Here is a 25,608-nt window from a genome sequence, read left to right as displayed (position 1 = left end):
GATTGAAAGCCATTGCACTCCAGCCTGGGTGACAGAGTGAGACTCCGTATGCAAATGTAACAGTGGCATGAGCAATCTAGATATACCTTTGGGATTTTAAATCCATGGGAACCTTCAAAACCCATTGCTTACTGTAGCCTCATCCATGACCTGGTCATAAAGATTTATCTCACTTATTTTAGGGCGGTAGCTGTCACCGCAAAGCTTGCCAATACTTCTTCTGAACTAGTTCTAGGCTCCCTATTTGACCTCATGTTTCCTCCTGTAATACTGACAGAATATACAATTTCACCCAGACAATGAAGTGTTCTCACTACAAAGAAATGATAAGTGTGTGAAATAATGCGTATGTTAAATATCTTATGTATATCAAAACTTCATGTTATACATCGTAAATATATTTAATTTTTACTTATCAATTTAATAATAATAATAATAAATAAAATAAAACACAGTAGACAACTTTTGCACTTGGTAGAGCTGGTCACCTAGGTACCAGAAGTACGTAACTGACCAACTAGGTTTGAGCATGCTTTGGAAACAAAGGGGCTTCAGATCTCAGTTGGAAACCCCATCAGAAATGAAGAACAAATTAAGGTTCTTTTTGGGTGCACCCCTACTATCTGGAAAGGGGGCTGCTATAAAGATTGAGGCCCAAGCAGAAAGACAGACTCTGGAAGCTAAAGAAATGCTCCAGGCCAGGAGTGGTGGCTCACACCTGTAATCCCAGCACTTTGGGAGGCCAAGGTGGACAGATCATTTGAGGTCGGGAGTTCCAGACAAGCCTGACCAACATGGAGAAACCCCATCTCACTAAAAAGACAAAAAATTAGCCAGGCACAGTGGCACACTCCTGTAATCCCAGCTACTCAGGAGGCTGAGACAAGAGAATTGCTTGAACCTGGGAGACGGAGGTTGTGGTGAGCTGAGATTGCACCATTGCTCTTCAGCCTGGACAACAAGACTGAAACTCCCTCTCAAAAAAAAAAAAAAAAAAAAAATTGCTCCAGCAGCATTTCCTAACAAGAAGCCTTAATCAAGGTTATGATCCCAACTAAACCCTCAAAAGATAACTCTCTGGAGAGACTCAAAGAGGCCATTACAAAATGTCAATTTGTAGTTTCTTGTTTTAAAAAGAAAGAATAGAAAAAATCTGGTTATACTCTTCACACGTATAATCTCTAATCCTTCTAACCAGGCTGGTGGCACCAGATGATTTCAAATAAACAGCTAAATTTCTCCATGAAACTACTCCTTATGGTACAGAAAAATTGCCTGAGCTCAGGAGTTTGAAATCAGCTTGGGCAACACAGTGAAACCCCATCTCAACTAAAATACAAAAAATTAGCCAGGCATCAAATCAACATTGATGGGGAAATTTTTTTGTTTTTGTTTTTAAGACAGAGTCTCTCTCTGTCACCAGGCTGGAGTACAGTGGCACCGTCTCAGCTCACTGCAACCTCCGCCTCCCAGTTTCAAGAGATTCTCCTGCCTCAGCCTCCCGAGTAGCCGGGACTATAGGCATGTGCCATCACGCCCAGGTAATCTTTGTATTTTTAGTAGAGACGGGGTTTCATCAGGATTGGTAGGTTTCATCAGATGGGGTTTCATCAGACAGGGATTGGCCAGGATGGTCTTCATCTCTTGACCTCATGATCCACCTGCCTCAGCCTCCCAAAGTGCTAGGATTACAGGTGTGAGCCACCGTGTCCGGCCTGATGGGGAAAATTTTAAAAGATGGCTGAGGTTATTTGCAGGTCATGTGTCACCTGTCAACAACATAATTTTAGAAAAATTGTAAGGGTGGGACACGACCAGGGACCAAAGCTTCAAGGGCCCTTTGAGTGCCTTCCTGCGTCGATTTCATTCTCTCCATGGAATTTGAATATGTTTTAGTTATTTTGAGTCTATTTTCAGGATGGGTTAAAGCATTTCTATTCTAAAGAGCTACAGCCCTTATTTATTTATTTATTTATTTATTTATTTATTTATTTATTTTTGAGATGGAGTTTCACTCTTGTTACCCAGGCTGGAGTGCAATGGCACAATCTCGGCTCACCGTAACCTCTGCCTCCCAGGTTCAAGCAATTCTCCTGACTCAGCCTCCCAGGTAGCTGGGATTACAGGCGCCCACCACCATGCCTGGCTAATTTTTTGTATTTTTAGTAGAGATGGGGTTTCACCATGTTGACCAGGATGGTCTGGATCTCTTGACCTCGTGATCCACCCACCTTGGCCTCCCAAAGTGCTGGGATTACAGTCGTGAGCCACCGTGCCCGGCCCAGCCCTTATTGTTGAGTTTAACCTGAGGCAAACCAAATTTTATGCAAGTGACTGAGACACGCACTTTACAGGAACTACTGTAAAAGAACCTCGTAAGGCACTACCCCTTACTCAAAAACTGTACTTCTCGTTCCACCCACAGTCATGTTCTCTTGTTCTGAGTTAGCAATTGGGGTTCCTGGTTTTGAAGCATAATCCAGGTGATGTTAATTGCTCTTGTTTTTGTCATAGTGGTCATCATGTTGATCTGCTGTTTCTCTTCAGTGTCTTAATGTATCCACTTAGTCACTTTCTTGCTGGACGATCACAATGATAACATAAGAAGAAGTCAAGATCTCCCATTTATCGATGGAGACAACTGGACAATCTCCAAGAAGTAAAGATCTGGATCTCAAACATTTTCTGAGTTGGGGAACTTCTCAAAAGTAAGAGACCAAAACAGGACTAAGAGACTGAATATAGAAATAGATCATGATCCGGCCGGGCGTGGTGGCTCACGCCTGTAATCCCAGCACTTTGGGAGACTGAGGTGGGTGAATCACGAGGTCAGGCATTGGAGACCAGCCTGGTCAACATAGTAAAACTCCATCTCTACTAAAAATACAAAAAATTAGCCAGGTGTGGTGGTGGGTACCTGTAATCCCAGCTACTTGGGAGGCTGAGGCAGGAGAATAGCTTGAACCTGGGCAGCGGAGGCTGCAGTGAACCGAGATCGCACCACTGCACTCCAGTCTGGTGACAGAGTGAGACTCTATTTCAAAAAAAATAGGCCGGGCGCGGTGGCTCAAGCCTGTAATCCCAGCACTTTGGGAGGCCAAGGCGGGTGGATCACGAGGTCGAGAGATCGAGACCATCCTGGTCAACATTGTGAAACCCCGTCTCTATTAATACAAAAAAAATTAGCTGGGCATGGTGGCGCGTGCCTGTAATCCCAGCTACTCAGGAGGCTGAGGCAGGAGAATTGCCTGAACCCAGGAGGCGGAGGTTGCGGTGAGCCGAGATCGCGCCATTGCACTCCAGCCTGGGTATCAAGAGCGAAACTCGGTCTCAAAAAAAAAAAAAATAAAAATAAAAATAAGGAATTAGTGGTTCACCTAACTGGGAAGAACAGAAGTGAACTAGCATTCTGACATAAATGGGTCTGGATTAAACTAATAGGATTTGACCATGGTTCAATGTGGGAAGAAGCAGCTAACATGATCTTCTGGGTGAGATCCTTTGGGCCAGTTCAATGCAGTGTTGTTATGGTTTCCACTGATGTATCATTGCTGCTGATGTTTCACATGCTTGTACTGAGAATGATAATAAAGTTGAGAGGGTCTAAGGTTAGATTTTACAGTTGCATGCTGGTTCAAGAGCAGGATTGATCTTTAGAGGCAACAGGTATTTTCAGGTCTTGGGAAAGTTGTCAGGAAAGGATGGGGAGCCTGGATTCAGGGAAAGCAGAAGGAGGAGTCTGTGGAGGGGCAGAAGGAGAAAGATCACAAGGATAGGGCAGAAGAGGAAGGGCTGGATATAGGGAAGCAACTGAGAACAAGCAGTGGGGAGGTTTACTAGGGAAATGAATCTAGTTTGTTATTGCTTAAGTTTGTCCAATTCCTCATTAGCTTTGGCCAGATAGTTTTTTAGTAACCAGTTATTGAATCAGAATTTCATTCAGAGGCCTCCACATACCAATAAAAAAGTAGTATCCACTAGACATGAGAAAGCGTATTTCCTTTCTTCTCTAAATTCCCTCTCAAATGAACAATATTGCTTAAGTCAAATGTTTCCCCAAAGTGGCCATTGAAGGACCATGGTGAAGTCATGCATTTAGAAAGAAGTCACAAGAATTAGGGTTATAATGAGAGTGCCAGTAAGAAGAAGTTTCTCCTAGAAGAGGAGAAGATCTAGACTTAACTCCAGGAGAGGGGGCAATTACTTAAAAGTAATGGTTGTACACTTTGTGTCTCAGGCCCCAAGCTGACAATGGGCCACCTCTGAATGCAGATCCCACAATCTGTGCCCCCTGGTATGCAGTAAAAAGGTGAGAGTATTCTCTCTGGATCAAAGCCAAGCTTCCGGGGGCGGGGGGTAAAATCAAGACAAAGACAGAAATGCCTTATTCAGTTTTACTGGTAATCCATGACAAAATTTGTCTGAATAGCTACCAGTTTGGTGAGAACCGCAAATTCCCCAGTCTGTGAGGATGATTTTAAAAATAATTTGCTAATAGGGCCTATATCTGGGCTGTACCTTTTGATTCTCTTTCTGTGTTAAACAGTCCTTTTAGACAGCATAATGCAAATTGAAAGCACAAACAAGACAAAAAGATGAGAAGAAATGGACTGAGTAGGGGTGGGGTGTGGTGGCTCATGCTTGTAAACCCAGCACTTTGGGAGGCCGAGGCAGGAGGATCACGAGGTCAGCAGGTGAAGATCAGCCTGGCCAACATGGTGAAACCCTGTCTCTACTAAAAATACAAAAATTAGCCAGGCATGGTGGTGTGTGTCTGTAATCCCAGCTACTCGGGAGGCTGAGGCCAGGAGAATCGCTTGAACTAGGGAGGTAGAGGTTGTAGTGAGCCAAGATTGCACCCCTGCACTCCAGCCTGGGCAACAGAGCAAGACTCCGTCTCAAAAAAAAAAAAAAAAAAAAAGAAAGAAAAAGAAAAAAAGGAAATGGAACTGATGTCACAAAGGAGGACAAACAAATGGGAATTAATAAATAACCTGGGTACCAAACAGAATAAATGGCCAGAGAACTCAATGTAAAACAGCAGAACGCAAGCCTGGTGCTGATTTACCATGAGTCATCAGGGACTCAAAAGCCACAAGCAGCAAGACACAAGGGGCCTTCCTGGAGCCACCCCTGACTGAAGCCTGGGGTCTGCGGCAGTGGGCAGTGCAGCTCGTGTCTTGTGAACCTCCAGGAAAAATGTAGAAATAAACAGAGATACCCAAATGAGAACTATCAGAGGCTCTTTAGTCAGGGCTTGCTCTATCTAGGGAGTCAGCCACCATCATTTGTGTTTGGCAGAGACTCAAAGGCACCAGGAGAAGGGCAAGATTTATAATGAAAAAAACAAAACAAAAAACCACCAAAGGCTTCCAGTATGATTTGATTAGAGGTTGTTGGCAAGGGGAAGCTGCATGCAGGCCAACTAGCAGTGGGCATCTCCTATGATTAGTTTGGGGAGCATATTTGGCTTCCTCTGGTTGGTCCTGAGTTGGAATTAGGCAAAAAATAGGGAACCTGACAGTTATGGGCAAAGTCCTAACTCTTCTGGGCTAATTGCTGCATAGGCTGTGGGTTGGCTTTCTGGACTGGCTGACATAGGTTGTAAGACAGATTTCTATGGTCACATACAGTCTGGGAATCATCTGGAATTCCTGCTTCAACCTCCCAAAATGCTGGAGTTGTAGGTGTGAGCCTCCGTACCCAGCCTCCATTGTTCATTTGTATATTCTTTTTTTTTTTTTTCCCCCCTGATTCGGAGTCTCGCTCTGTCCCCCAGGCTGGAATGCAGTGGCATGATCTCAGCTCACTGTAACCTCTGCCTCCCGGGTTCAGGTGATTCTCCTGCTTCAGCCTCCCAAGTAGCTGGGACTACAAATATCTGCCACCACGCCCAGCTAATTTTTGTATGTTTAGTAGTGATGGGGTGTTTACCATGTTGGTCAGGCTGGTCTCGAACTCCTGACCTCAAGGGATCTGCCTGCCTCAGCACATGCTTGTAGTCCCAGCTAGGCAGGAGGCTGAGGCAGGAGAATCACTTGAACCCCGGAGGTGGAGGTTGCAGTGAGCCCAGATTGCACCACTGCACTCCGGCCTGGGCAACAGAGTGAGACTCTGTCTCAAAAAAATAAAAATAAAAATAAAATTAAAAACCTGATTGTCTACACGGAAGTCCACTCCACCTATTGAGCAAATGTCCCTTCCCAGGCTGTCTGAAATATGACCAAAGTTAGTTCAAAATAGTCTGGCTGTTTCTTATACCACAAAGTAATTTTGAGGATTCAAGTTTGGTTGTCTCTTCAACAGTAACTCTAAGCCCTGAGCACTTACTGGTCCTCTGTGGACTTAAGTGCTATTCCAATAAAATGGACATGACAATAAAGTTATTTCCTTGAAGGCAAAGGACCAAACCAGATGTTCACTTGGGAGTTTCTAGCCCCGAGTCACATGATTGTCCCGTAATTTTTTGATTCTAGGTCTGTCCCTTGGGATGGGCACCAGGCTGCTGGGTTAAACAGGAAGTGTTCACATGTGGCTGTTTCTTCCTCCTGACTTAAGCTGTGGCAGTGCATTCATTCATCCTCAGAGCCATTGTGTGGTGTAGTGAGAAGAGCGTTAAACTTGAAGGGGGATCTCCGGTCAGTTACGGTTCTGATATTTAAGAGGTATTTGATTTTCAGTAGGTTTCTTTATATTCTTTGTGTCTCACTGTCCTCATTTGCAAGATGTCATTCTGTCGCCCCAAGGTTGTGGAGAAAGTCAGTGTTAGTATGTATCCTCACATTGATCTTCGGCTTCATTAAAATTCCAGTATTGAGTATAATAAAGTCTGAATTGAAGAAGATGATTCAACTTTTTTTTCCAGTGCAGAATGCAAAAGCTTAAAGAAAATGTAGAGAACCATAGGAAATATTTTTCAGGCAGCTCACCCCTAAGCCAGCCAGTGGTATTTCCTAAGTGCCCTGACTAATGGGGAGACCTCAGCTGTTTATTGGTAGAGATTAGAGGGAGAATATTTCTTTCCCATGTCAGCAGGAGTAGCTCTCTGGTAGGTCATTTCACATCTGCATCTCGTCGTCTACTTTATAAACCTCTCCTTCTTTGGTGGTTTCCCTCGAGGGGAAACGTGACAGAACATAACTGAGGGAAAGAGAGATTCTCTTTAATGACGCATCATTTTTATTTTGATGTTTTCTTAAAAAAAAAAAAGCACTTACACTATTGTGGATCTTGGGCTTTAGGAAAAAATCCATGAAACGGCTTCAGTGTTTTTCTTTTTCTTTCTTTTCTTTTCTTTTTTTTTTTTTTTTTTTTAGGGCTGGAGAAAGAGCTGGGCTTAAACTATACTATGAGCAAAGCTTCTATTGGAGCTACTTTGAGAAGATTTTGGTGACAGCGCCATAGTACATCATTATAGGATCATTTACCTCCTCCTCCTCTGAGGAGGCTCTGGGTCAAGGTCCTAACATCTGGGGAGTGAGACATTTTTCTTCTATTTATTTATTTATTTATTTTTCAGATGGAGTCTCGTTCTATTGCCTAGTCTGGAGTGCAATGGCACGATCTTGACTCACTGCAACCTCTGCCTCCCAGGTTCAAACAATTCTCCTGCCTCAGCCTCCCGAGTAGCTGGGATTACAGGTGCCCGCCACCAAACCTGGCTAATTTTTGTATTTTTAGTAGAGATGGGTTTTTGTCATATTGGCCAGGCTGGTCTTGAACTCCTGACCTTGTGATCCGCCCACCTCAGCCTCCCAAAGTGCTGGGATTACAGGCATGAGCCACCCCACCCAGCCTCTTATTCTTAAACTCCAATTTCATTGGAAGGTAGCTTTAGTCTTTACCTTCCTGCTTGACGCTCCTTAGTTCTATTCTGATTCATATGGATGATTTATAATACAGACAGAAAAGCCCAGGAAGATGATAGAGTATATGACTGGCGAGGACACTGAGTGGTGCCATCCAGATCTTACCTTCAGGACTTAGGAGTGTTGGCAGCTGATGACCCTCAGGGAAGTTCCTTAGTGAGAATTGCCCTCAATCTCAAAATGCCACCTTGCCCAAGATCATTTCCTGAGGGCAGCCCACTTCCTGGGTTGGATCAGCATGAGAGTATAAAGGCAGGGCCTTTTGCTTCCATTTGGGACAACTCTGAAGAGACGTGGCTCCAGAGTTTCTGGAGGAATGGGATGAGGCCTCTGCTGTGACTGCATCTCACACAGTCCATTCTTCCCCCACTGAATCCTTCTGGCTTCTCTCCCCAGCAGGGCGGATCCCAGGCGCTAACCAATCCACCCCCTGCACACAAATCTCTATCTCACAAGTTGTGTGACAGGGAACCTAACTGCAACAATGGACAAAACATTAAACATTTTGGCTGGGTGTGGTGGCTCATGCTTGTAATCCCAGCACTTTGGGAAGCCAAGGCAGATGGATCACTTGAGGTGAATGCACCGCAGACTGGCACGATCTTTTTTTAAGTTTTGACTCCATCTCAAAATTTAAAAAAATAAAATAAAATAAAATTTGGCTGGGCGTGGTGGCTCATGCCTGTAATCCCAGTATTGTGGGAGGCCGAGGCGGTCGGATCATGAGGTTAGGTGTTCAAGACCAGCCTGACCAACATGTTGAATCTACTAAAAATACAAAATTAGCCAGGTATGGTGGTGCGTGCCTGTAATCCCAGCTACTCGTGAGGCTGAGGCAGGAGAATCACTGGAATCTGGGAGGCGGAGGTTGCAGTGAGCTGGATCGTGCCACTGCACTCTAGCCTGGGCAGCAGAGCGAGACTCCATCTCAAAAGAAAAAAAAAATTTGCGTGGGGGCCCATATTACTCTACCTTTCTCCTGCCCCTACTCAGAATCAAACTTCTCTCTTGTTTTTATTTTTATTTTTTGAGACAGGGTCTCCATCTGTCACCGATGGAGTGGTGCGATCAGTGCAGTGGTGCGATCAGCGTTTGCTGCAGCCTCAATCTCCTAGGCTCAAGTGATCCACCCTCCTCAGCCTCCCGAGTAGCTGGCATCACAGGTGTGGACCACTGTGCCTGGCCTGAACTTCTCTTAAATTCATTTTCCTTATGGAACTACAACAAAAAATTTTGAGAGAAACTTTGGAGTTACATCCCATCAAGAGAGCTACCTTCAGAAAATATGAATTGTTAGGAGATTTTACAGTATTCAGTGTCTTCAAACTTAAAACAATTATATCAATTATTTTTAAAATACAGAGACAGGGTCTCACTATGTTGCCCAGGCTGGTCACATCTTCTTCAAATTTGTTTGACATTTTTTCTGACCCTCTCAAATAGTTAACTATTATTTTTAATAATCAATTGGAAGTGAATAAAGGGCAAGTATTAGATAATTCATTTTTGTTGTGTTGATAACATATATACAAGATAAAATTTACCATTTTAACCATTTAAAGTATACAGTCCAGTGGCATTTAGTACATTTTCATCATCCAAACTGAAACTACTTTGTACCCATTTCTTTTTCTTTTCTTTTTTTTTTTTTTGAGACAGGGTCTTACTCTGTAGCCCAGGCTGGAGTGCAGTGCTGCAATTACAGCTCACTGCAGCCTTGACCTCCCAGGGCTCAAGTGATGCTCTTGCCTCAACCCCACAAGAACCTGGGACTACAGGCATGCGCCACCACACCCAGCTAATTTTTGTATTTTTTGTAGACATGGGGTTTCACCATTTTGCCCAGACTGGTCTCGGACTCCTGGGTTCAAGCAATCCACTCACCTTGGCCTCCTAAAGTGTTAGGACTATGGGCATGAGCCACCGTGCCCAGCCTGTACCTATTAAATAATGTAGATTACTGTTAATAGGATAAGCTCGGTGTTAAAAAAAAAATACCAAGAACAAACTAAAGAGGACAATAAAAGTAATCTGACCCTACTATCAAGAAGTAACTATTATTAACATTTGTCAATGTCTTGCCAGATATCTTTCTGCACATAAGATCGAATATGCAAATATATTTTTCCAAAAATGTGATCACAATCTGCTTTGCTTTCTCATCACAAAAGATGTTTTGTCCATCTTCCTACGCACCATAGATTTTCAGAGCCGAAAGGAAAACTAGAAGTAGTGTCAGTAGGGGCCCTTATATTTCACTGGAAATGTGTGGGGCTTGAGAGCTCTCTCCACACGACAAACACAGAGATTTCATGGCTACTTCAAGGATTCAGGGAAATGGCAAATGGCTTCTCCCTAAAAAAAAAAGTTTGTGCGCCTAGTATATTCATGCAACCTAATTTGTTTTTTAAAACTTATTGTCTCACTAATTTATCTTTGTCTTTTTATTTTTACTTTCTGGTTTTTAGTTTTTTTTTTTAGTTATACATATACATATTTTAAAGAGGCAAACAAGGATGGTTGCGAAAAAAACAAAAAACAAAACAGAAAACACTGGAGTTCACCCTCTTACCATTTGCATTTTCCTCCTTAAAGGCAACCACTTTCAAATCATAATCATTTAGGGTTTTTTTTTTTTTTTAGACAGTCTAGCTCTGTCACCCAGGCTGGAGTGCAGTGGCACAATCTTGGCTCACTACAATCTCTGCCTCCCAGGTTCAAGCCATTCTCCTGCCTCAGCCTCCCAGGTAGCTGAGACTACAGGTGCATGCTACCACCACTGGCTAATTTTTGTATTTTCAGTAGGGATGGGGTTTCATCATGTTAGCCAGGCTGATCTTCAATTCCTAACCTCAAATGATCCACCTGCCTGGCCTCCCAATGTGCTGGGATTACAGGCATGAGCCACTACACCTGGCCTAGTTTTTTTTTTTTTTTTTTTTAAATAACTTGCATATATTGATAATTCCAGTTTTTGGCATTATCCACCAATTTTCCACTATGAATGATGAGGATTCATCCTTTCTATTCACCCCTCACTATTACTCATCCCTAACCTTACTTGCCTCCATTCTGTCCTTTCAATCTAAGAAAATAAGGTAGAAACCACTTTTCTTCAGCAAATTAAGGCTAATCCTCCATTGTCTTCTAGTTTTGTTGTTTGTGAGTCCAAAGCCATTGTTATTCCTCTTACTTTGAATGTGACCATTTTTTTTTCATCTCTAGAACTTGTAGGGTCTTTGTCTCCAGCATTCTGAACTTTATAAATTTGTGTTGTATTCTCAGTGAGCCCCTTCAATCTGGAAATCCTTCAGTTTGGGGAAATTCTCTGAATTATTTCACTGATGACTTCCTTTTTTCTGTTTCTTCCATGTCTTTCTCTTGACCTCTTTTTTGGATGTTAGACCTCTGGGATCAGTCTTCAGTCTCCTGATACTCTTCCTTTTTTGAGAGGGAGTCTCACTCTGTCACCCTGGCTGGAGTGCAATGGCACAATCTCAGCTCACTACAACCTCCGCCTCCTGGGTACAAGCGATTCTCCTGCCTCAGCCTCCCGAGTAGCTGGATCTACAGGTGTGTGCCACCACACCTGGCTAATTTTTGTATTTTTAGTAGAGATGGGGTTTCACCATGTTGGCCAGGCTGGTCTCGAACTCCTGACCTCATGACTTCGTGATCCACCCACCTCAGCCTCCCAAAGGGCTGGAATTACAGGCGTGAACTACCTCGCCTGGCTCTGATTTTCTTATATGTTCTCCTTTATTTTTCATACCTTTGTTTTTGGTCTTCTCTCTAGAAAATTAACTTTATACTTCAAACTAACCATGGAGTGGGTTAAAATAGCACAGAGGTATTAAGTGATTGTTCTGAGGATCAGGAGTCTAACCTGAGCCTCACAGGACTAATGTCAAGATATCTAGAGGGCTATGTTCTTTCTGGAGGCTCTTGAGAAAAACTTGTTTCTTGCATATTCAGGTTGTTACAATTCAATGTCACATGATTGTAGGGCTAAGGTCCTGCTTTCCTGATGGTGGTCAACTAAGGGCTCATTCAGCTTATAGAGGTTGCCTGAAATCCTTGTCCTGTGGCCTCCTTTTCTTCATCTTCAAAGCCAGCAAGAGTGGGTCAAGTCTTCTCATGCTTTCGAATTTCTCCTGCCTCTTTTTCTGTTGTGGCATCTCTTAACCACAAGATTCTCAGCTCTTAAGAGCACATGTAGGTGGGGTGCAGGGGCACACACCTGTAATCCCAACACTTTGGGAGGCCAGGGTGGGCAGATTACTTGAGCTCAGGAGTTTAAGATCAGCCTGGGCAACATGACAAAACCCTGTCTCTACAAAATAATATGAAAATTAGCCAGGTGTGGTGGTACCCACTTGTAGTCCCAGCTACCTGCGAGGCTGAGGTGGGAGGATTGCTTGAGCCCTGGAGGTTGAGGCTGCAGTTAGCTGAGATCATGCCACTACATTCCAGTCTGGGTGACAGAGTGAGACCCTGTCTCAAAAAACAAACACAAAAGAGTACATGTTATTATTATCCATCTGATAATCCAGGATAATCTCCTTCTCTCAAGAGTTCTAACCTTAATCATGTCTGTAAAGTCCCTTTTTGCCAAAGGTTCTGGGGATTAGGACACAGACATCCTCGGGGATCTTTATTCCCCAAATGATACCTATCACAGGAGTTTTAATGTCTGCTATAATATATTTAATTTCTAACAACTCACTTTTTTCTGAATGCTCCATTTTTTATAGAGCAAACTATTTTTGTCTCATCTTTAGGATATTTTCACTTATCTCTCCGAATATAATAACAATAGCTTTAAAGATCTGTTTGTTTCCTGTAAGTTGCCATTTTATGGTGTTTATTTTGGTCTTTATCTTCCATCAAGGGACTGGTATTAGTCTGTTCTCATGCTGCTAATAAAGACATACTGGAGAGTTGTAATTATAAAGAGAAGAGGTTTATTTAGCTCACAGTTCCACATGGCTGAGGAGGCCTCACAATCATGGTAGAAGGCAAAGGGGGTGCAAAGTCATGTCTTGCATGGCAGCAGGCAAGAGAGAACATGTGCAGAGGAACTCCTGTTTATAAAACCATCAGATCTCGTGATACTTAGTCACTACCACGAGAACAATATGGGGGAAACTGCCCTCATGATTCAATTATCTCCACCAGGCCCCGCCTTTGACATACAGGGATTATTACAATTCAAGGTGAGATCTGGGTGGGGTCATAGCCAAACCATATCAGGGCTATTCTCTGGATCATGGCTGCGGGCTATTCTCTGGATCATCGGTGCCTGCCATGAGCACGAAGCATCTGACTGGTCTCTCTAGGTACTCGGGCAAGACTTGTGACCATAGGTTTGAGGCTAAGGTTATCTGGTTTCCCCAAATATCAACATTTTTAGTTCTTTACTCTTGGGTTGGTCAAATTCCTAAGCGATGGATCTTTCAGTCTCCTGCTTTCAGAGTATAGGCCTAGTTGTTTGCATCCTGAGAACCAAACAGAGCAAGGCTGAGGAAACAGCATTCATGATGTGAACTGCTAATGAATTTCTCTGCCTGCATTAGGAAATCCTCATCCTCAAATGTACCTGGTCTTCTAGTCAAGAGATTATCAAATTTCCTTCTCCAGAGAAATCACTTTAGTCTTCTTCTTTGCAGAGTAGGGTGGGGGGATTTGGACCCAACTTCTTCTTAAGTAGACTTTCAACCAATTCTCTTGAGCCTCACTTTCTTTCTACATTCACAGATACCTGACACCAAGTCCTGAGCTTTTTGGGAGCGCTGCAATGGAAATTAGATTCTTCCTGGCTTTCCCCACTGCCAGCTTAGCATTTGGCCTTCTCAGGTTCACAAGATCAATTATCATTACATAAACACTCACATTCTCTTTGTCCTTGTGAGTTTATCTTTTAACTGTAATTTTAGCAGCATAGGGAGGAAGTAGGAATGAATCTATGTTGAGAATTTACAAGAACCTCTTAATTTTGTACTTCAGAAGGGTGAACTTTATGGTATGTGAGTTATATCTCAGTAAAAAATATTTTAAAAATAAATAAGCCTGGATGGTTCATGACTGTAGTCCCAGCTATTCAGGAGTCTGAAGTGGGAGGATCGCATGAGCCCAGGAGGTTGGGCTGCAGTGAGCTATGATATTGCCACTGTACTTCAGCCTGGACAACAGCCAAGACCATGTCTCAATCAATCAATCAATAAAAATGTGTGTGATATGCCATCTTTATCCTAAAATATGACTCCAGAGTTTAGAGATGAGGACAGTGAACCAGAGAAGCTTAAGTGAGAGGCCCAGGATAGTAATGTTTTCTTTTCTTTCTTTCTTTTCCTTTCTTTTTCTTTTCTTTTTTTTTTTTTTTTTTTTTGAGGCAGAGCGTCATTCTGTTGCCCACACTGAGCACAGTGGTGCAATGTCAGCTCACTGTAGCTTCAACTTCTTGGGCTCAAGCAATTCTTCTGTCTCAGCCTCCTGAGTAGCTTGGACTACAGGCACGCACCACCATGCTTGGCTAATTTTTGACTTTTTGGTAGAGACTTGTCTTACTATGTTGCTCAGGCTGGTCTCGAACTCCTGGACTCAAGCAATCATCCTGCTTCAGACTCCCAAAATGCTGGGATTATAGGCCTGAGCCACCACACTCAGCTCTATAAAAATGTTTTTTTTTTTTTTTTTTCCTTTTCTTTTAGAGAGTCTCACTTTGTTGCTCAGGATGGAGTGCAGTGGTGCCATTTCTGCTCACTGCAACCTCCACGTCCTGGGTTCAAGCTGTTCTTGTGCCTCAGCCTTCCAAGTAGCTAGGATTACAGGCATGTGCTACCACCATGCCTGGCTAATTTTTGTATTTTAGTCACCATGTTGGCCAGCCTGTCTTAAGCTCCTGACCCCATATGATCCTCCCTCCTTGGCCTCCCAAAGTGCTGGGATTATAGACGCGAGACACCTCGCCTGGCCAGATGGTTTTAAATGATGGTTTAGAAAATCCACCCCAGAGTTTTCAGTTGTCTCTGGCCTTGCAGAGTTATGTTTTGGTGACAGTAGCATAGATTTTGGCTCTTCAGCCAAAGACCCTGGACACTTGCCATTCTGGCCTACATCATTTCTGAAAGAGGACCATTGGCAGTCTGGAAAACTAGCTATCTTTACAGGGATAAAATGGTTTGCAAGACACTGAGTTGAACACCAAACATTTAGAAATATTGTTAATCATTTAATTGTTAAATCTACATATATCTAATGCATTTTATACCCCAGGGTAATCTTAGAGAGAGATGAAAAGATTAGAATGGTGATGGTGGAGACTCCAGGAGAAAAGGCACAATGGCTCTCCCAGCACTCCTTTCCCTACCCAGTTCCCATAATGTAATTTGATAAATACACAGAATCTAGAGTGGCTGAAAAACATACAAGAAAGATTAAGTAGTCTATGGCTTTTCTTAATGTAGCCAAAATCAATAGTGTGAGATCGTTTCCTGTTAATGCTTAGGGATTTACATGTCCAACCTCCATTAGTGTTAAGTACTCTTTCCTGCCAATACCCATTTCTACACATTTTTAAAAGTCATTTATTTCATATTCACAGTTAGTCTCTTACATGACTAAGAGAATACAATAAAATGGCTATTCAATTTCCTAGAGCAAAGAAATGTTCATTATCTGACATTAAATCAATTTTTCTCCAAAACTTGTTCTTGATTTCTTGGGCCTCCTAAGCTTCATCCCTTTGTTTACTACCATGATTCAAGTAGGATGAGTCTGTCTTTCTTCTGGACGATGATATCATTTTCAAAATCGTGATATCATATGCCTTCACTTGCTTGAAAAATTAGAGAGCCAGAAATACCCTTTGACATACGTAGGGTAGTCAGATTTAACAAACAGAAATATATGACATCTTGCTAAGAATTTCAGATAAATAATAAATTTTATTTTAGTATAAGTATGTTGCAAATATTGTAGGGGATATAGTTTTTTTGTTTTTTTTTTTGAGATGGAATCTCGCTCTGTCACTCAGCCTCGTGTGCAGTGGTACAATCTTGGCTTACTGCAATCTCCGCCTTCTGGATTCAAGTAGTTCTCCTGCCTCAGCCTCCTGCGTAGCTGGGATTATAGGCATGTGCCTCTACCCCCAACGAATTTTTTGTAGTTTTAGAGAGACAGGGTTTTATCATGTTGGCCAGCTGGTCTTGAACTCTTGACCTCAAGTGATCCATCTGCTTTGGCCTCCCAAAGTGCTGGGATTACAGGGGTGAGTTACTGCTCCTGGCTGGGGATATACTTAAAACTAAAAAATTACTTGTCATTTATCTGAAATTCAAATTGAACTGGGTGTCCTTTTATCTTATCTGGCAACCCTAGACCCAGGCTACCTGAAGCCCCTCCCCTGGGAGTCCTGGGCCCCATAGAGACTTTCCACTTTAGTTCTCCTTGATGAGTAGTTCCTAGGATCACATATCTACCCCCTCTTTAGCAACAGTGCATCTGGTACCTGTAACTACAAAATCTCCTGCCTAAACAGATAACATCTGTTATCAAGGCCTTAGCCTTTCCTCCCAGGACAGTCCTTTTGAGTGCATCCCTAGAATGGAGGGATGGCCAAGGCTTGGCTGATGGGAAGGGATGGATAGAGATGGGATATGTCCTAAGGCATCCACACACAAGGGAGGGGGCCAGCCCAGTGCAGGACAGAGTCAAAGTGAAAGGACAGAGCCAGAAGAGAAAGCCAGGGCCTCCATTTGTATCTTTGCCCCAGGCCCCACAAATGTGATGGGTAGGACTACAGAAAGCATCCCACTTGCTAAACAGTCTGTATGATTTCTGCTGGCTATTGGTCAAGGAAAGTACATACAATGAGGGCAGAATATAGAGTTTTTCCACTTACATAACTTCTATCAATCCATTTCAATACCTTCATTTGCTTCACTGTGTTTGTTTTGGGGGAATTTTACAATTTCTTGTAGAAATTTCACCAAAAAATGAGTATTTTGAAAAAAGAAACTTAAAAAAAACCCATATTTCCATCAACAATAACACCACAAAGTAAATCTAGTGATTCTTTCCTGTACTAAGCCTTTTAAATGTAGTTCAGCACCTAGGTGCTCTGTTTAAGTGCTAGCCATCCTCCAGAGATTCCTCAGAGTGCTAAAACATAAGATCTGTTCATTTCAGAAGTAACAAGGTGTAAATTGTAAGCACAGAGTCTGTCAGAAGAAAAAAAAACGAAGTAGGAAGATACAAGAGAAAAGCAGGCTTTTGTGGAAATATCATGTATTAGGTTATTTATAGTATGAACAGTGCTCATTTAACCTCAAAGAGAAAATTAAGGCTCAGGATTGCATGTATCCACCTATGTGGGTGCATGCCAGAGTGAATTTTTTATATGGCACATTCTACCAGTTGGGATTGCATTTGGCTCCATCTAACAGGAAGCCAACTACAGCGGCCTTACAAAGTCAGGCATTTATATTTTTTCCTGTAACAAGCAGATCTCTGATGCCATGGATTCCCGGGGTTCTTTCTGCCATCCTTGGCTTGGGAATTTCTTCCTTGTGTCTGCAAAATGGCTATTGCCCCTTTACATAGTAATGGGAAGGGTGAAGGGTCAGGTAATGCTGCCAAGTCTGTTTTCTTTTTAAATGCTTTCTTGGAGATTCCAACTAGTACAGTTTGCTCACATCTCACTGGAAATTAATGAGAGAGACCCACCCCCAGCTATAAGGCAGTTTAAAGTGCCCAGTGTTTCAGCTGGGCACACTGCCACCCCAAACAATATTTAGGTTCTCTTAGGAAGGAAAACAGGAAAGCTGTTTATCAGGTAGGCTATTAGCCATCTCTGCTGCATGTGAACAAGTTTATAAACTCTTCAAAAAACAAGATTTTTTTTCCTTTCAGCATACATAACAAGTTCATCACTATATAGTAAGTGAAACAGATACAAACAGAATAAATATTTGTAAGGGGCATGCATGTTCAAGTGCTATTTATCTACAAATTAGTACATTTAGAGATTGTATCTCCAGATGTTTGTCTCTATACAATATAGATTTCAGATCAGCTAGTCAAAAATTCTTTACCACATTGCAGAATTTTCTGCTGATGCCAAAATTTACCTTAATGTTACATTTAAAAAAATTTTTAAAAATCATATCATTGGACCTTTTTGGGCTCAAGTAATCCTCCTGCCTTAGCCTCCTGAGTAGCTGGGATTATAGGCAAACACCACCATGCCTGGTTTAAAATTACAACATTTATTAATTGCATGGTAGAACTAAAGGATGCACAAATGACCAAAATAATCTTTGCCCACCTGGAACTTTTTTTTTTTTTTGAGACAGAGTCTTCCTCTGTCGCCCAGGCTGGAGTGCAGTGGCACGATCTCAACTCACTACAACCTCTGCCTCTCTGGTTCAAGCAATTCTCCTGCTTCAGCCTCTCGAGTAGCTGGGATTACAGGTGTGTGCCACCATGCCCGGCTAATTTTTGTATTTTTAGTAGACACAAGGGCAGGCTGGTCTCGAACTCCTGACCTCAAGTAATCCACCCGCCTCGGCTTTCCAGAGTGCTGGGATTACAGGCGTGAGCCACACTGCACCAGGCCTATTTATTTTTATTTTTTTTAATAGGCCATTTTAAGGACTTTACCACGTGGAGCTTGTAACCTAATAGGACTGTGAAACATACACTGGTTAGCATCCTGTCACCAGCGCTGGGGTGAGTGCCACAGGAGAGGAGCCAAGTGAAGTGAGAGTAGAAGGAGTCAAAGAGAAGAGATCACATCTGGTTGAGTGAAACAGTAAACATCTCTAGGGTGGAGGAGAAGACATTGGAAGATGAGGTCTGGAGAGAGCTACACTTTACATACAGCGAAGACAGTATAGAGATGTTAATAGCACGGAGTCACTTCAGGTAACTACAATTTTAAAACATGTGAATAGCTGCTGCTTTGTTGTTAGCCGAGTGCTACACAATGCTTCGGGCTAAAGGTCAACACAGAAAGAAGCCCATCTCATTTGCAGACTCAGATGGTTTATGAAATTGAGACACCACATGAAGATTACGACCCATACAGACAAAGTGACATGGAAGACGAGTAACTGTAAAACCCTGTGAAAACAGATTGTTAACGCTAATAATGAAAAGAACTGTATTGTTACAGGAACCTCAAACTGTCCTTTGATCAATAGACTTGATGCCTCAACATGCATTTTTCCAAGATTCCTGCCGATAATTCTGACCTTCGGTTACTTTAATTCATTTCATTTGATTTAATTCATTTGAGTGTTGTTCTCAGTCCTGCACTCAAAACAGGTTTTTATTATATGAAAATCTTCCTAGGTTGTCACCTAAAAAATCCCCATTCTATGGAAACACAAGGCTATATAATTTTTCCAATAGACTCTTTGCAATTTCGACCTATGCTGGTTTGTGACCTAGTTAGAGAAGACATCATAGGGCATTATTTAGGTAATAGAAGAATACAGAGAAAAAAGAGCCATCGGCATTTCTAAATAACGTTCCTGTGTTTTCTACTCTTAAGTGTAAGAGAGTAGGTGTTCGCAGATGCAGAGAAAGGGCATCTCCAAGGCCTCGGAGGAAACTTTTGATTTTATAAATAACTTGATGGTGGAAGGCAAACGCCATCCCGGTTCCCAAGCAGGCTCCACGCAGCCTCCATGGCCGAGTCCATTTCCTCGCCGTCCTCTTCTCTCCTCCCGGCTGACTTCCAGCCGGTGCGGGAGTCGGGGCGCGCCCGACCCTCCTCGCGCTGCGCCGCCCGCGCCAACGTGGCGGAGCGCACAGGTCGGCAGGGTCAGGTGGTTGGGTGACGCCCCGGGAAAGCGCTCCCGGCCGAGGGCGGGCGGCGCCGCCGCGCCCGACGCCTCTGGGGGTGGGGACTTTGCGGGAGTCGCCGGCGGAGGCGAGGAGGAGCTGAGCGCGGCGCGGCGCGGCGGGCGATCCGAGCCGGGACGGGCTGCATACGGCGGGGGCGCAGAGGACGCGAGGCGGCAGGCGGGAGACATGGACCGCGGCGAGCAAGGTGAGGGCGCGGACCCCGGAGGCGCCGGGGCTCCCGGCGGGGCGCGGGCTCGGGCTCGGGCTGGGGTCGGCGGGGGGCTGCGCGCGGCCCGGCGCCCGAGCAGGTGCCGAGCCTCCTGGGCCGGCGCCGCAAGTTGCATCTCCCGGATCCGGAATCCTGGGGCCCTGGAAGGAGCGGCTCTGGGCAGAGGGGGCCGCGTGTGTGAGCGAGTGTGAGTGTGCATGTGCTGTGTGAGTGTGCGTGTGTGGGGGAGAGGGAGAGAAGGTTCTGGGAAGAGGCGAGGGGGCTATTGCCAGGCTTGCCGAGCCGGGGCTGGCGGCCGTGATGCGCTCTGGGTGGAAAGCCGCGTGAAGGTAGCACGGCGCCGCCAGCTCCTGCAAGTGACTGGAACCAGGAACCGAGGACCGTGGGTCGTTCTCGTCCCTCCAGGTGGGAAACCCCCCTCTCCCTCATAAATTAAGACTTTCTGTCCTCTTCTCCGTTCAGGTGGTTAGGATTTTTGGTGGCGTTTGATCCCATGGAGGGTTTGGGAGGCAGATATTTATACTAGGAACCCCCAAATTGTGGAGTGGTGTCTGGATTTATTTGAAGGAAGAGAGCTTTTCGTAGGAAGGGTGAAATCCCACAACACAAAACCTTCAGTCTGATTTCCCATGGCGTTGGGTGCACTCGTTTCTGAAAATAAGTCAAGTGAGATTGACTCCGAATAGAGCAATAGTCGGGCATGGTTTTCAGATTTAAATATTGTTTCATCCTAGAGATCTCTGCTGATCATAAGCCAGTGACTGTCCGCAGATGTGCGTGGCACACTTTTAAAAAGATACATAAATGCTGAAAAAATAACAAGGTAGGTAATCTTAAGTGAGGATAGAAATCACTCCTGTTTTGAGCGCTGACACAAGTTCTCATGTATTGCTTATTTCCCTCCAGTGTGTGCTGTGTCATGTGTGCATTTTAATGTAAATCAAACCATATTCGAAATATACTATCCTGTACTTTTACTTTTTTTTTTTTTGAGACTCCCTCTGTTTTTTTTTTTTTTTTTGAGTCTCGCTGTGTCGCCCAGGCTGGAGTGCAAGGGCGTGATCTCAGCTCACTGCAACCTCCGCCTCCCGGGTTCAAGCAATTCTTCTGCCTCAACCTCCCGAGTAGCCTGGGATTACAGGCGCGTGCCACCACTCTTCAATTTTTATATTTTTAATAGAGACGGGGTTTCACTCTTAAGTCCTGACTTCAGGGGATCTGCCCGCCTCGGCCTCCCAAAGTGCTGGGATTACAGGCGTGAGCCACTGCGCCTGGCCTGTACTGTACTTTCGATTACTTGTAAGATACAATCTTTGGAGTCTTTCCACTCTTCCCTCCTTCCCCTCAAATTAATTTCACACTTAACACGAGTGCTTATAAACATTACATACAATATGCTTTAATATGTATACATTACCTATGTAATGTATATATACACATGCATGTTATTATCTAAATTTTAAGCTTCTTGAGGTTAGAAACATATTTCATCTTTGATTGTCCTTAGTTGGGTAACACGATGACTTGCACATAGTAGACATGCAAATGTTTGAATCAGAAAGCTTGTCACGTCTTGTGTGTATTGTTAGACGGCTTAGGGGCCACCATGTAAGTCAGCATTATGTCTGTCTGGTTTTCAATGGGAACGACACAGGATGAGGGAGATGTGATGACAAACATGTGTCCATGCATATTTGTATACTAATCTGTTACTAATCTGTTTTATATTGTTGTTTAACATAATGATGTTTTTAGAATAACTATGTTTGGTACTTGTCAAAGTAGATTAAATGGCTGTGTTTTACTTACGTGAATGGAGTAGCTAGTGTTAATAGAGTTTGTGTTCTAGCTTGGGTGGTAAGAGTCACAGTCATTAGTAGCACTGCAGTATTCCAACTTGCTAATACATTTTGTGTAGTTTTTAATAGGACTAGTTTAAGTGTCTAATTCTAAGACATATTTTTTCAAATCTTTAGCTTGTAAGGTGAGTCTTTTTGTCTATAATTTTCCCTTATGTTCTTTAGTTGAGGTGGAGGACTCTGCTCAGAATGAAAGAGGAGGCCCCTGCCTTAGTAGGGTCAGTTCATTTACTCCGAAGCTTTGCTGTGGTAGAACCACGTGGCCAAGGCTGGGTACCGTGGCTCAGGCCTGTAATCCTAGCACATTGGGAGGCTGAGGCAGGCAGATCACTTGAGGCCAGGAGTTTGACACCAGCCTGACCAACAAGGTAGAACCCTGTCTCTACTAAAAATACAAAAATTAGCTGAGTATGGTGGCACTAGCCTGTAGTCCCAGCTGTTCGGGAGGCTGAGGCAGGAGAATCACTTGAAACTAGGAGGTGGAGGTTGCAGTAAGCCGAGATCGAACCACAGTGCTCCAGCCTGGGTGACAGAGTGAGACTGTCTCAAAAATAAATAAATAAATAAAATAAAAAACAAATCCACCTGACCATTCCTTACTCTTGCTTCCGTCTGCCTACCTGCCTTTTCATCTTATGTTACCAGTGCATACAGTAGGTGCTCAGAAATGTGTTGACTGCCTAAGATGAGTGAGGAAAGTGTCCAAGAGCAGGCCCTAGCCATGATAACCTCTGTGTTCCTCCAAATCCCTTTCTTGTTTCCCACTTTCTCCTGTTCTTTTTTCCCTCTCTATTCTTAAGAAGCAGAACTCTGTGGTTAGCCAGACAGTTGCTGATAAGGCTGTGCTGGGCTTGGAGGGTAAGTTACATGGAAGATCTTTGAACTAGTGGAGTGGATGACTCAGTCTTAAATGAATCTGGAGCAGGACTCCTGCCTTAAGCTGAAAAAGGCAGAACCTGAGATTTTAAACCTGATGTTCACTAGCAGACTCCGTTGGCTGAAATAAGGTTTATCGAACTCTGTGATTGCCTCCTGAATTGTGATTTTGGCAACATAGTTAAAACCAAATCAGAAAAATTTAGGATTTGTTGAACTTTTAATAGTTATTAATGTACATGGAGTTTTCTTACATTTGTCCTTAAAAAAAAATTTCAGTGGAACTCCAGATGCAAAATTAAATGCCCTACCTCTTATTTTAAATGCATTTATCTATTGAAAATGCCTTTTTAAACCTTCTTATGTGAAGTTATCAAAAAATCCATTCCTGCTGCTGATTGTACTTAATAGAGCTGGAAGGTTTTAAAATAAACACTGAGTTTTCCTTATGTTTTCAACCACGAGTATTCTAATACTCTGTAGTATCAGGCCCAGATTCTGCCGTTTTTCTACTTTCTCTCATACCTAGGACTTGAATACAATACTTGGCTTATAGTGAGAGTTCAGTGAACATCAAATGATTTAAAATACCTCGAATTGCATAATGCCTTTCAGGAGTTTCCCCACATTAAGCTCAGTGCAGCACATTTACTGTGTGTGGTATTTCCTACTTTGAGGAAGAGAACTGCTAACTAGAGCATACATTGTGTAGAAAACCCTCCTGACTGTCTTTTCTGGAGCTGAATAAATATTTATACTTGAGTGCTCTCATGTTAGTCGTAACCTTTAGTTTAGCACTGTTATGTAGAAGTGACAGTCACCTAGCCCACGACACACGACACATTATACTAGTTTGAATTAAAAAAAAATATTATTTTAAGGGGAAAAGGTATGGTTACTGGGGCCAAACATCGATGAAGAGAGGAAAGGCTTCAAAAAAAGACTAATACAATAATATGTCACTATCATTTTAACATTGTAATTGTGCCTTAGAAATAAATAACGGAAATGTGGGGTGTCATTGATTTAAAAGTAAAGCAAATGTAGAGAATATTGGATAACAGTTTTGAGGGTCTGCTTACAAGTCTCTGGGTGTGACCCACCAAGGCTGTTAATTTATTTGGTCTGCAGTTTCTCGATGTCCATATGGTGCTGATGTCTTTGTTAGCTCTTCTTCACTTCCTGCATTTATTTTTATGTGGCAGCCTGCCTAGTCCCTAGGGGAAAAGCTGAGTGGTAGGAGGGGTTGTGATCTTTTAGCAAGAGTTCAAAAGAATAATGTATGAATGTAATAAAAACAAATATACTCATGGTGCAAAACAAAAAAAGAACACCTAAATCCCCGGAACTTTTGTGCTACTGAGCGTTTTGTGGTAGGCTAAGGTTATTTTCCTTTTGGGGTTAATTATTTCTGCTTTAATTATTGACTGTTATAAAATCTCTCTTCTGAGACGTTCCCAAATTTTATTTAAACTGGTGGGTACCAGCTGTGCTGAAACCATAATTTGAGCCATGTATTTTTATTAGCACAATGTTTCCAAGGGATTAAGGAATTTTAATATCTAGTGGAAGTTTAAAAAAAGTTAGAATGTAAAAATACCTTTTGGAACCTAAGAATAGTTGTCCATTTTTAAAAAATCAGAAATATTGATGGAGAAAAAAGAAAATAACCCATAGTCCTACTCTGAGAATGAGAAATCATAGTTAGCATGTTGATTTATACCTGTTCATATATCTGTGCTATAAACAAATCACAGTTTTTGTTGTTGTTGTTGGAGTGTCGCTCTGTTGCCCAGGTTGGAGTGCAATGGCGCGATCTCGGCTCACTGCAACCTCCGCCTCCTGGGTTCAAGCAATACTCCTGTCTCAGGCTTCCGAGTAACTGGGACTACCGGTGCATGTCATGATGCCAGGATAATTTTTTTGTATGTTTAGTAAAGATGGGGTTTCACCATATTGATCAGGCTGGTCTCGAACTCCTGACCTCAGGTTATCCGCCCACCCCGGCCTCCCATAGTGCTGGGATTACAGGTATGAGCCACCGTACCTGGGCAACAAATTCTTACTGAATATTGCATTTTATGACTTGCCCTTAAAAAAAAAAACCTGAGTGTATTTTAAAAATACACTTCAACATTATTTTGTCTAGTGTAATCAGGTAATTAATGTGCATGATACAAAATTCAAAATGACTAAAATGTTATAAATTATAAATAAATCTCCCTCCCATTTCTGTCTCCCAGGCCATTTCTCTTGGGTAACAACCAGTTTCTTCTCTATCCATTCAGAGATTCTATGTACATATATATACATACACATGTATAAAGCATGGATAGATATGTGAGTGTGTGATAGAAACTATAACACATAAATTGTTTAGCACCTTTCTTCACTTAAATATGGTATAGGTTTTAGGAATCATTCAACATAAGGTTACATAGAGCAGCTCCATTTTTTTTTTTTTGAGACGTAGTCGCTCTCTGTTTCCCAAGCTGGAGTGCAGTGGTATCATCTTGGCTCCCTGCAACCTCTGCCTCCTGGTTTTAAGCGATTCTCCTGCCTCAGCCTCCTGAGTAGCTGTGACTGCAGGCATATGCCTCCACACCCTAATTTTTCTGTTTTTGTAGAGACAGGGTTTTATCATGTTGGCCAGGCTGGTCTCGAACGCCTGGCCTCAAGTGATCCGCCCACCTCAGCCTCCCAGAGTTCTGAGATTACAAGTGTGAGCCACTGCACCTGGCCTAGAGTAGCTCCATTCTAATGATCATTTATATGTATGTATTTATAGATGTAACATTTTATTTACTGTGACAAACAATATTTACCTTGTTACCTATTGATGGACATTTACATTTTTCCTTGTAGGGGAGGAGAAATTCCTCCCTACTCTTTTAGGGTTTCTAGTGAGGCCTAGGAATTAAAC

General features: G+C 42.9%; 1 protein-coding gene across 6 annotated transcripts in view; it reads left to right on the top strand.

Annotated features, from left to right (window-relative positions):
* The window catches only part of TPD52 (tumor protein D52), a 296,902-nt gene that overhangs the window by 31,117 nt on the left and 240,177 nt on the right, over window positions 1-25,608 (top strand). For 4 of the 6 annotated variants that reach the window (XM_064384294.1, XM_064384292.1, XM_064384291.1 and 1 more), the window contains exon 1: window positions 20,144-20,355. The exons of 1 other annotated variant lie outside the window; for it this stretch is intronic. In XM_064384294.1, coding sequence (XP_064240364.1) covers window positions 20,148-20,355 — 208 coding nt within the window. In that variant the 5' untranslated portion in view covers window positions 20,144-20,147. Of the gene's footprint in view, window positions 1-19,856; window positions 19,927-20,143; window positions 20,356-25,608 lie in introns of those variants that run through there. One more of the 6 variants, XM_021665924.2, reaches the window with a different exon arrangement.

The sequence above is a fragment of the Aotus nancymaae genome, unplaced genomic scaffold, assembly GCF_030222135.1.
Source record: "Aotus nancymaae isolate 86718 unplaced genomic scaffold, 86718_ANA_hifiasm-v0.15.2.pri h1tg000036l, whole genome shotgun sequence".
NCBI lineage: Eukaryota > Metazoa > Chordata > Mammalia > Primates > Aotidae > Aotus > Aotus nancymaae.
This window is presented reverse-complemented; position numbering and strand designations above follow the sequence as displayed.